Source organism: Microtus pennsylvanicus, chromosome X, assembly GCF_037038515.1.
Source record: "Microtus pennsylvanicus isolate mMicPen1 chromosome X, mMicPen1.hap1, whole genome shotgun sequence".
Taxonomy (NCBI): domain Eukaryota; kingdom Metazoa; phylum Chordata; class Mammalia; order Rodentia; family Cricetidae; genus Microtus; species Microtus pennsylvanicus.
In genome coordinates, this window is record NC_134601.1 from 37,293,993 (window position 1) to 37,306,632 (window position 12,640).

The window sequence follows — 12,640 nt, forward strand, 5'->3', positions numbered from 1 at the left end:
GAAAACAAGTACATTCTTTGATCAGTAAGAAGACAGAGCATAAAACTAAGATAAGGCTTGAAAGTAAAATACCGATTTTGGAATTAATTTTGAAAGTTCAAATTAGCAGAATACTTGAACACTTGAATAAATAAACCGTCCTCATCAACTGAGATTCTGATACACAAGATTCTATGACATAATAAACTTTTCAGAAAAGTGTGTTTTTCACCAACAACATACGAACTATATACACCATGATCACAGTTCACGAGTGACATATTTCCAAAAGAACGCAATCTGGAACATGGAATGCATGTTACAATCGGAACAATGCCATAAAACTATGGTTAGCGCTCCAGAAGAGATGTCTAAACTCTGTTTATTAGAAAATCTTGTTCATATATCACACACACGTGATGAAAACTAAAAGCAGTGTCTTTAAACCAGCTAATAGCAAAATAACACAACACATACACGAGTCTAACATTATAACAGGGGTTTTCTTCCACATAGGGACTATATGGATCACTCACTCAGAGACGGCACAGCTAATATTAGTGGAAATTATTTGTATGAACAGTTCAAAGAATGGTGGAGAGGTGCAGAAAATTTCTCAAAGCGATTTCTGTCAGCTCCATCTGTCTTCTCCTCTCTTTCTGCTAAGAAATACACTGGTTAATCAGGGCCCGCTCTGCCTGAAAGTAAAAAAGAAAGAAAAAAAAAGAGAGAAACAGAGTTAAAACAGCATGTGGAAAACGAAAACGTCAGCGTTCAGTTAGATTGACCGGAAAGATAAATGCATACTGTGAGTTCAGCTAACCTTAGCTCCAGAGGCCTGCATAGTTGCCATGGAGGCCTGAGGCCAGTGGGCCCCCACCCACGAAGAGCTTCATCTCTGGCCAGTTATAGCAGTGAGTGTAGAGTGCATTGGGGAAATGTATACCAGCAGCGTAATACTCTAAGAAACCATTCTGGTTGATCCAGCCGCTGCCACAGGTGAGCTTGAGCTTCCTTCCAGAGGGCACAGGAAACATGTCTGGACTGGCTACAGATCTTTGCTCGAGGAACTTCTGGGCACGGATGTCATAGAAGAGCAGAGAACCGTGGCCTGTTCCCACGGTGACAATATGCTGGTGGACACTCAAGGAATGCACACCAATGCCTCCTTCTCGGGAGCAGAATGGCCGGATGTTCTGCTGGCTTTGGCGAGTATCCAGGAATGAAACATGACACTGGGATCCGACAACATAGAGGCACAACTCATCACAGTAAGTGAGACACATGTTCTCCCAGGAGTAGGGCAGCCTTAGGGACATCAGCCTGGACAGGGAGCTCCTGGCTTTCCACATGTGGAAGTAGCCATCCAGAGACACGGCTCCCAGCTCCTGGTTTTTGTTGCTGTAAGCAAGGGCTCGAACTTTGCGGTTACCAGGATTGGTTGTGACTTTAGGGATGGCCTCTATATCTGTAGGACGGATGTGAGCATATACTGGAAGGCCCGCATCCTCGTGCCCAGCAATGCTGCAATCGAACATGTCCGGATCCACCAGCCAGAGTGCCAAGGTGCCATCGCGGGAACCACTCACAGCCACAGTGTCACTCATCCAAGCTATGGCAAAGATCCAGTCCCTGTGGCCTTGGCAATCTCCTAGGCACATGGGGTCCAGCTTGGGCAACTGGTAGACGGCCAGGCTGTTGGGGTTTTCCCCTCCAGTGGCCATGAGGGTCTTGGAGGGATTCAGCTCCACGGCATGAATGCCACAGGACGGCGAGCCACGGGATTGGTCGGGCCCCCTGTCACTAATCAGAGGAATGCACCTGATATGGTCGGTCTTGACGTCGACCACAAAAAGCGTGTTGCACTTGGTGCCACACACCACCTGCCTGGCATTTAGCCACTGCGATGCGAACACCTTGTTGAGGGGGCCAAGTGCCAACTGGCGCTCCCTCAGCAGCTCCGGCAGCCTGAGGGCCCTGTAGCTGTGCAGGTCGCCCTCGAAGCCCGCCAGCCTCGGGTGGCCCTCGTAGCCCAGGGCCCGGCCCTTCAGGTAGTGCACCAAGGAATGGCGAGCCATGGGCCGCTGTGGCCTCTTGACCAGCAGCAGCGACCCCTCGGCTTGGCCTGCTTCGGCTGCCGCCATCGCCACCACGGAGGGGAATGGCGACGAAGAGCTCCCCGCGCCCTCCTTGGAGGCTTTCAGCTTCCTGCTACCTGTTTGCTGAGGGGCCATGGTGGTTGGCGAGCGGTTGGAGGGTCCTGAGGGCTGTGGCATCTCCTGTGCTGCTGGAGAAGGCAGCGCCGCGGTGTTGGCCTGAAACAGCGAATCGATGGGAGCCTGAGGCTGGGCAACCGAGCCTCAGAGAGTCTGCGGAGTCCTGAGCTCGTGGGCGGCAATGGAGGCGAAAGCTGCGTGGTGACCCAGCAGGCATTGCGCGCTCTGGCGGAAAGAGCCGAGACTGAGCGGCTAGAGCCGAGGGTGCGGTGCTGCAGGAGCTAGAGTGGAGCCACGGATGCCAGCCAGCTCAGCTTGTGGACTTCTGGGCCTTGAGCAACAAGTCCCTGGAGGATAATGACAGGAGGCCGGGAGGGGCAGGTTCTGAGGGTGGTGTTGGAAGAGCAGGCAGGCGGTATGGGCTGACTATCAATGGCAGAAGTGATGCTCGGAGGTTTGGAAGGAAGGGTGAGCTTTAGGGTTGGGAGATCATGGCAATAGGGGGTAGCTCGTGCCCAGCCACAAGGGGATGGTAGGTAGTAGTAAAGCCAAGAAGATAGGAAAGCGATACAAAAGCTAGAAAGGAGCTTGGAGGAACGGGGAGACATCACTCTAGGGCCAGTAGTCCAGCACCTTCCGGATCCAACAAGTCAAACTCAGTCACCTTCTCTTCGGCAGCCAAAATCCTTTAAATCTCTACTGCAATATAATCTGAAACCCAATATGTCGTCAATCATGGGATAGACAGAGCCGTGATCTTTCCTGTCTGTGGAAGAACACAAAAGTGTGCTCATAAGAGTCTTTACTAAGGTCTTATATTGAACTTGGCAGAAAATAAAAGTGTTTGAAACTAGCAGTCCCTGTTCCTTTTAACAGCCCTTCTGCTGTTGGTAATTTATTTTCCACGAATCACTTTCCCCCTCCTCAAATGTTCTGTACTTCTGCAACACAATCATCGGAGCAGACCATATCAAATGACAGAACATTGTGCCTCACATCCTGCCTGCCTATGATGATGCCCAGGCCTTGATGACTGACCACAGTCTTTAACGTCAAGTGGGTTGTGAGAATTGGCTAGGAAGAAGTGAAGTTGGGTATTTTGGAGATACCATCATCTCTTTTAGCTATGAGAACTAAGGAAGTGGTGGTAGAAAACTGCAAGTGAGGAGCTGGGGATACAAGTTCCCATCATGAGTTTAAGAGGTCCATGGCCTTAGAGAACACTGAATCTCTGAGTTAGGAATAAGAAGGATGGTCAGGATTTTAAGGACATGCGGAGACAGAGAATATTCCAGAGGAAAATGAGCATGTGAACACAATGGAAAGAACTATAGTCGTCTAGCTCCTAGAAGCTCAGGAGTCACAGCGGAAAATTTCATACCGTTTATTTTATTTTATTTCTTTTTGCTTCAAGATCTCACATCTCATGACCGACATATACTTGGTAGTTTAGTAAGTGTGACTTTAATTAATTAGGGATGCATTCCATAGACGCTCTTGCATAATACGGACTCTAAATATCTTATTTGCCCTCCACAAAATGTAGTTTGTTGAGAATGGGAGCCATGAATTAAATTTTCTGATTAATCATGCAGTTTAAGAACTATTTTGTCCAAATAGACTAGGGTCCCAGATAGCCAGTCCATGCAGTACAAACTAGTCCCAGTGCCTTTATCAAAGGCTGCTCAGTCAGCACCCATTGTCAGATACATTCAGAGAGTCTGGTTTGATCGCATGCTCCTTCAGTCCTGGTCCAACTGGATTTGGTGAGTTCCCATTAAAACTGGAACGTTGAGGAAGTTTAAATTTTTGAATGGAAAAATAAATTAGAAACCTGAATAAATAAATAAATAAATAAGACATTTAAGAATACAAAAAAAGAACTATTTTATAGTGTTCCGACTCCCAAACGCCTCAAAACAGTTTGCTAATTTTATTTTTACTACTTTTTGCAGTTTCGCTTCAAGGGTAAATTCCATGTACAAGCCATGTGTTGTTCTTTCCCACCATCTCAGTTAATCTGTCTCATCTTTGTACTCCCTAACATGCTCCAGTCTCAGAGTTCTGATCCTTTTCTATGTTATCCCTTTTATGGCAAAGGAAAATGTGAAATAGTTTGGTCTGTTCAATGAGAAATTATAGATAGTGCCTCATGGAGGAAACACGGAGACTCAGTTTGTTCCATTGTTACATATGAGATGAACAAACATTTCAGAAATAAGAAAGCTATGTGAACAGGTTCAAGTGGTGTATATGAGTAACTCCTGGATTTTAATGTTCATCAAGATGACAGGAGTAACTTCATAAGTTGGCACCCCACCTTATATGGCTCCCTAAATATTTTGGTGCAGGTGACTTGGAACAATCTTATTAAGTATATTAAATGTAATAAATTTATAAAATAACATTCTAAAATATGACTTTAAATTTATAGTATACAAAATGCACTTACCCTGAAAGAATACTGGTTTATTTTAAATATTTTAGTGCCATTAAAATTGCATAATACTTGGTGATGTAGCCATTTAAGGATTTGGTTTTCTGTTCATTTATCTGTATTTTAAAACGGTGTTTCAGTTTAAGAGTTGAAAGGCAGTCACAACTCAAAGATATTTCACAAAGTTTCAAAGATTTAATTAGAAACAGCCTATTATGTTTGAGTTTCTTAAATCATGCATATTTAATCCCAGTCAAAAACTGCAGGTATAACTTCTCTTTTATTTTCATATTATAATGTAATTATACTCTCTCTCTCCCCCTTTTTCTTTTCTTCAAACCTTCCCGTATATCCCTTCTTCGTTGCTTTCAAACTTAGGGTCTCTTTTTTTCCATTAATTGTTGCTTCTGAAGTAGGTGTGTGTGTGTGTGTGTGTGTGTGTGTGTGTGACTTTTCTAAATGCAGAAATACAACTTCACAACTTTATCAGTCTGTATTGTGTTTCTTATGTTTCAGGGGTGACTGCTTGGTATTAGAAGCCAATTGGCGTGATATTTACTTGAGCAGAATATTTCTCCAATTCTCTGCATTCCTTAGTTTCTCATAGCTCTTTTTCTTTCCATAAATTTTTCCCATTCTGGCTCATGTTTTAGGGATTCATATTGGTATGGCTTTCCAGTTGTAGCTTCTGGCATTTTAAATAATACTATAGTTAGTGAATTTTCTACTTCTTTGAACATTTTCATTATACTTGGCAATTTGCACTTCTACAAAGAAGTTGTTATATTTTGAGGTTCCTTATTTAGAGAGATTTTGAAATATGCTTGAAATAAAGGTTCCAATGATGTTTTGTTCATGTGACAGTTTACATTATAATTGTTAGCATATATTCATCATTCAAAGGGATGGGTTTCATGTTGTTACATTATTACACAGATATTCTCTTTTTTAATTTTTTAAACATTTCTCTTTTACATTTATTCATGTATTTTATGTTTGTGAGTGTTCTATTGACTTTATTCCAGAAGAGATCAGATTCCATTATAGGTGGTTGGGAGCCACCATGTTGTTTCTGGGAATTAAACTCAGGACATCTGGAAGAGCAGCCTGTGCTCTTAACTTTTGAGCTAACACTCCAGCACCATGTAATACCTTTTGACACTGGAAAAGCTGGCTATGGTGGCACACATTTCTGATCCCAGCATTCAGAGAGTTAAAGGCAGGCAGATATGTGAATTCAAGATCAGCCTAGTCTACATAGCAAATTACAGAATAGCCAGGCCGACATTGTTGTGATTGGAGCGGGGGGGGGAGGGAGGGGAGGGCTATGTTCCTAGCACCCGGCCGCCCGCACCGATAGCTTTACCCGAAATAATTACATGGAAATAGTATTCTTTTAAACACTGCCTGGCCCAGTAGTTTCAGCCTCTTAACCCATTTCTAATTACCTATGTAGCACCACGAGGTGCGCTTACCAGGAAAGATCTTAACCTGCGTCTGTATGGAGTGGGAGAACCATGGCCATTCCCTGACTCAGCTTCTTTCTCCCAGCCTTCTGTTCTGTTAACTCCACCCACCTATGTTCTAACCAATAAAATGGGCCAAGGCAGTTTCTTTATTTTTTTAACCAATGACCTTCCGCCATCATTTCCCCTTTTTCTGTTAAAACAAAAAAAAAGGAAGGCTTTAACTTTAACATAGCAAAATTACATATAACAAAACAGTTATCAAGTAAAATTGCAAAATTTACATCTATTTTATGTTTATCATAACTAAGGAAAACTATAACTATAAATAAGTATTCTTAACTCCATCAAAGACTCCAGAAAGATACAATATTACCTAAGCAAACAAGAAATAAGCAATTTCCAAACTCTAGAAATGACAGAGACATCTTGCTGCCTGGACAGTCACCCAAAGTTCCTCTGTACCGTTGGGGCATCCATCTTCGGCCTACAGGCCCATAGTTTCCAGCAGACATTTCCATGAAGCAGGAAATTTCAAAGGCAGTCACTATCTGCTTGTCCTGAAGAATGTCTTGGAGACTCTTTCATGAATCAGGAACCCCGAAAGATCATCTCACCTTTAAGCAAGTTCAGTAGTCCTCTCTCTGCGGGTTCTCTGTTTCCAGTTTATGCAATAGTCCAGGCAAGAACAGTCTCTTGCCCAAATGGCTATCAAACTCCATAAGGATCCTCTTCGATGCCCATCTTCTTCTTGAAGTAGATTGGTGCTGCCAGGAGCAGAGTGTCTCATTGTCATGAAAAACCCTAAGTTACTAAAACATTTAAAATGCCATATTCTCTAGCCTTTGAAAGATATGCCTATCTGAAATATATCCATGCACATCTAGAAAACCTTAACTAACGTGACTACAAACTTGACTATTATCGATGATTATCCATTAGCAACCTATATTTCCTATTATACATTACATTTTAAATGAACTACACAATCACAATACCTTAATCCATATCAGAAATACATATACATATAACAAAATTGACCTTAAAATCCATACCAATGTAAATTATTCGTATCTATATCATATCACCCTTTAAATGTAAAAGAACATTTATAAAATATATTTGGGAATATGGGTGCAGTTTTTTTCTCTCCAAAATGCTTCCTGCTGAATGGGGGCACTGTTATTCAGATCATTTAGAGTGTAACCTGTGTGCCAGGTTTATCTCAGTTGGCAGTTGAGTGAAGTAATTTTTTGAGGGTGTTCACAGCAACTTTTCAGGAGGTCGTAGTCTGTCATACCATATCAAGATAGAATCAATCCATAGGGTCTGTTCCTCTGTGAAAACAAAAGAAGACCCTCTCCAAAGCATCGTGTCCTTAGACCCAAATTTTGAAATCGTAATACCCTTATATCCATTCTGGTTTAGCTTGGCAGCCCAAGTAATGAAATGTCTCTTAAACACAATGTACATAATCCAGACTCTCTGTGAATTTTCCATTTTCATGTGGCTTATTTTTCTTTATTTCTTTTAATCTCTTAACTCTCTGTACTCTGTCCCTTTAAAGACTTTACCCTTTTTTTAAGACAATAACTTAATATTCTTTATATTCTTCATATATATTCTTTATATATCTTTATTCTTTATATTCTTTTTCTTCTCTCTCCCAAGACTACGGACATTCATCCAACAGTGTAACAATCTGTTTTATTGTGAATCTGTAATTTTCTTTTTTTACTATCCAGGAGCAGTTTGTTTTGCGCCTTTAAATCACTAAGGGCTTAAGAATCTAAGCTGTGACAATTCCTAGGTCAAAAACAGGTACTGCCTGCTTGCCCTGCCTAGTCCAACATGGCAGAGCCGCTCGTGGCTCTGATCCTTGCACATTGCACCAGTAGCATGGTGGAGCTGCTTGTGCCTCTGAGCCACAGCACACAATGACTTCCTTTTAGGCACACAATGAGTCTTGTTGCCATCAAACAAATCGTAGCACTTTACTCCAAATGCTCCATTCAAAAGCTCTGTCTCCGGCAGGAGCCAGACAGAGGTCGCAATGGCGGCACAGCCCAGAAAGCCGGCATTTTAAAACAGCGAGATTTTTCCTGCTGCTGAGTCAGGAAAATTTCAAAATGGAGGATGTACCATTTTGTGCTAGCTCTGGGGCTGCCAGGTAGGAGTGGCACTCAGCACTTTAATTCAGAGACTGAGCGTGCAGCACAGAAATTCTTTTCATCCAAGTTACAGCCAAATCTGACATGCAGAGCACTGTGCAGTCTAAAAACACATTTCTGTATGGCGGCAGGAATCCACCATGCTCTTCCACCTGCCTAAGCCTGACTCGGCCGGCTGCCCAGGTGCAGGCGGGCAGCACTGAGCCATCAGCAAGGTCTCAGAACACTCTCCTTCCGATCCCAAGCAGGAACACAAACATCTAGTCCCATAAAAGCCATTGAAATGCTTTAAAGCCAGAGTGCAAGCTGGCAGCACAGCCCCAAGAAGCTGCACTTTAAAATGACGCAGCATTTTTTTTTCTGCTGCTGTTGCCTAATCAGGAAATCTCTCTATAGCACGCTACCAACAAACAGAAAGAATCTGTGTTAAACACTTTCTCCCTTATTTTTAAGAATTCTCAGGTTTTAAAGTGGATTTAGTCCATCACGTCGGGTGACACTCTGTTGTAATAAGAGCGGCGTGCTATGTTCCTGGCACCCAGCCGCCCGCACGGCTAGCTTTACCTGAAATAATTATACGGAAACTGTATTCTTTTAAACACTGCCTGGCCCAGTAATTTCAGCCTCTTAACCCATTTCTAATTGTCTATGTAGCACCACGAGGTGTGCTTACCAGGAAAGATCTTAACATGCTTCTATCTGGAGTGGGAGAACCATGGCAACTCCCTGACTCAGCTACTTTCTCCCAGCATTCTGTTCTGTTAACTCCACCCACCTATGTTCTAACCAATAAAATGGGCAAAGGCCGTTTCTTTATTGCTTAACCAATGAAATCAACATATTGATATATGACACTCCCACATCACTTACAGAAAAAGGGAAGTGATGTGGGAGTGTCATATATCAATCTGTTAATTTCATTGGTCAAGCAATAAAGAAACTGCTTGGCCCTGATTAAAACATAGTTGGGAGGAGTAAACAGAACAGAATGCTGGGAGGAAGCAGAAGTGAACTCAGAGACGCTATACTTCCGTCTCTGTGCCAGACGCCATGAAGCAAGCTGACAGGTCAGACATGCTGAATCTTTCCTGGTAAGAATGATGCTACACAGATTACTAGAGATGGGTTGATCAGGATATGAGAATTATCCTGTGAGCGCTAGAGTTAATGGGCCAAGTAGTGTTTAAATTAATACAGTTTTGGTAGTATTTCAGGGCATAAGCAAGCCAGGCGGCCGTGGTGCTGGGGATGCAGAACCGCCACTCCAATTACAACACCACATAGTGAGATCCCATCTTTAATAAAACAAACAGACAAACAAAAGGTGAAGTAGCACTTGCTATATCATTGCACTAGACAGACAGAGGCAGAAAGACCAGAAGTTCAAGAGCATGGGTCAGTAAGATGGCTCAGGGGTAGAAAGCACTTGTCTCGTGAGCCTGGCAACCTGAGTTCCATCACAGAATCCATGTAGGGTGGAAAAAAACCCTCCTAAAACTTGTGGACCAACAGCACACCAATGCCTGTGCTTGCTTGTGTATACAACAGCAATGATAAACCAAGCCTTTCCAAAAAGTTCCTCAGCCAAACCAAGCAAACCTGGAAGGTTGGGTCTATGCTTGACTGTACTGGCTCTTAACAGTTAAGATTTGCACTCGTAAAAAGGCAGAAAGAAGAAAAAGCTGCTTGCAATATAAGGTTAATGGCAGAACTGACAATAGAAGAGAATAGCTTAATATATTTTAAATGAGGGATGAATTAAATATAAGGTTTTTTTGTGAGAGACTTAAAAGTACATACCAGTTTAAAACATAAGAATTGGGTTTTTTTTTCTGAAATGAGATGAAATGAACAATTATAACATTTAATAGTAAACATGGGTTATTTAAGTTACATATATGAACACACACACACACATAGAGTGAATAGGAATTGGGCAAAGTAGACACTCTTCTTAGTCCCTACCAAAGGCATGCCAATGCACAAAATATCATGTGAAAGAGTCAACAAGAGGAATTTAGTGAAAACTGGGGTCAAGGCAGGGTATACTTCAGTGGGAGATCATGGTCACCTGACCTAAATTGGCGGTAAGGTAACAGAGTTAACACTGGAGAACCAGGCAGGGAATACCTTAGTAAAGTGTCCAGAACTTGGTCACCTGACCTAGCTCTCAGCCATGATGGTGGCAAAGTCACCTGACCCCAATCAAAATGGCAGCAGTCACATATTGTATGCAAAAGCAACAACTTTTGAGCTGCAGGTATTTTAAGCTTAATAAGAGAGACATAAAGGTGCAATCCGCCCTTTGGCTGAGCTACCATGCCTAAATCGCAGAGTCTAGCAAAGGGCTAGAACCGAAAAAGCTGCACCATGCCACAGCTGGAATTAAAAAAGTCCGGGGACGGAGATGGGTGGCTGCTACCCACAGCTGAAATTGTGAAAACCCGCAAAACACCACTAGGCACACTCTTAGAAGTCTCTTGACTGTGGGCAGGATGTGAATCCTCATGTGACCTTCAGGACTCATCGGGGAGCATCCCTCCAGGCCATGAGTGGGAAGGTAAGGTCTGGCTGGATCCAGTAGTGACTGGAAGCCAGAGAGGCTAGAAGCCATTCTTGGCTGCGTTTTATGGTTCTGCCCCATACAACATGGTGGAGAGATGTTCACTGCCTCTGCAAGCCATGCTTTCTACCCCAGCTCCAGGGATGCAGAGGGTTTATGTTGCCATTAAGTGCCATTAAACACTCTGTTCACAAACCCCATTTAATTGTTCCATAGCCGGACCTCCCAAAAGAGCCAGAGACATTTGTGCAACCAGCACAAACCAGGAAGCTGGCTATTTTTTTTTTTTGGATTTTTCGAGACGGGGGTTTCTCTGTAGCTTTCTTGGTTCCTGTCCTGGAACTAGCTCTTGTAGACCAGGCTGACCTCGAACTCACAGAGATCCACCTGCCTCTGCCTCCTGAGTGCTGGGATTAAAGGCGTGTGCCACCACCGCCCGGCAGGAAGCTGGCTTTTAAAAGAAGCTATGCCTCTGCTTGCAGCCAGCTAACACAGTCTATCTGGAAAAAAATGCAGCCACCAAAAAGCTGCACTTGGCTCCTGTTTTTGTGGATCTAGAAGCCCTCTTTTTTTCTTAAGTTTTTAAATGTCTTATATGAATTCACGCCCCAGATGGTGGGTGCCATTTTGTAAGTGGAGACTGTTTGTTTCCTGGCCACCCAGACCCTAATAATCACACAGAAGCTATATTAATTACAACACTGTTTGTTCAATGACTCAAGCGTATTTCTAGATAGCTCTTATATCTTAAATTAACCCATTTCTATTAATCTGTGTATCACCATGAGGCTGTGGCTTACTGGGTAAGGTTCTGGGCATTCTGGCATCTTTCCCCTTTGGCAGCTACATGGTGTCTCCTTGACCAAGTCTGTTCTCTCTATATATCTCTTCCATCCTGGCTATATTCTGTCCTGACATAGGCCAAAGCAGTTTTCCTCATTAACCAATAAGAGTAACACATGCACAGAAGAGCATTGCTTATATACAATGGGTTCTTGAGTCTTTCAAGATAAAACCAAGCATTTTTTGAAAAATATATATGAGAGAAGAGAGACAAATGAATACACTGAGTTAAATTTTTTATGTGAAATTTCCAAAATAAGAGCTTAGTTCTATATTCTAAAAATGAGAGTATCAATTTTCCATTCTGTCTTTTTTTGTGTCTGTTTCTGTCTCTCTTAGGTACACACACACGCACACACACACACAGAGAGAGAGAGAGAGAGAGAGAGAGCCATTACATTACTGTTTGATGGATACTTGGATTGATTCCATGGCCTGGTTATTGTGAATACTATGCAAGTGCACATGGGAACACGGCAATTTGAATGTGGTACTGATGTTATATGCTTTGCTCATAGACTCAAGAGAGGATTGCTGGGTCATATGATATATCTTGTTTTAACTGTCTGAAGGATGTTCATATTTTTTCTCTATAGCATATAATATCCACAAAAGAGGTAAAAAAATACCTTGGTTTTCTCCGTAGCATGTCCAACACTTGCTATTTCCTGTGATTTTTTTTAATTTTTACTTTAAAACTTTTTCATATATTTTATCATATTCTTCCCCTCTCCCAACTCTTCCCAGAGATGTCTCATGTCCCCCCCTTAAAAAGAAAACAAAACCCAAACCCAAACAAAACAAAACAAAATCCCATAAACAAAGACCACGCAGTCTGTTTTGTGTTGGCCATTTACTCTTGAGCATGGGGCCTGCCCTGCAGTGTGATTAATACACTCACTGTCACACCATTAATGAAAACTGATTTGTTTTTCCCAGCAGCTATAAATTGCAAACAGCTTTAT

The 12,640-nt window shown here is 42.6% G+C and overlaps 1 protein-coding gene across 1 annotated transcript; it reads right to left on the reverse strand.

The window, feature by feature from the left end:
• Positions 1-803: 803 nt before the first annotated feature.
• LOC142841502 (DDB1- and CUL4-associated factor 12-like protein 1) lies at positions 804-2,213 on the reverse strand. Its single transcript, XM_075958428.1, has one exon. The coding sequence runs from the start codon at positions 2,211-2,213 to the stop codon at positions 804-806; it is 1,410 nt and encodes a 469-aa protein (XP_075814543.1).
• Between the last annotated feature and the right edge of the window lie 10,427 nt (positions 2,214-12,640).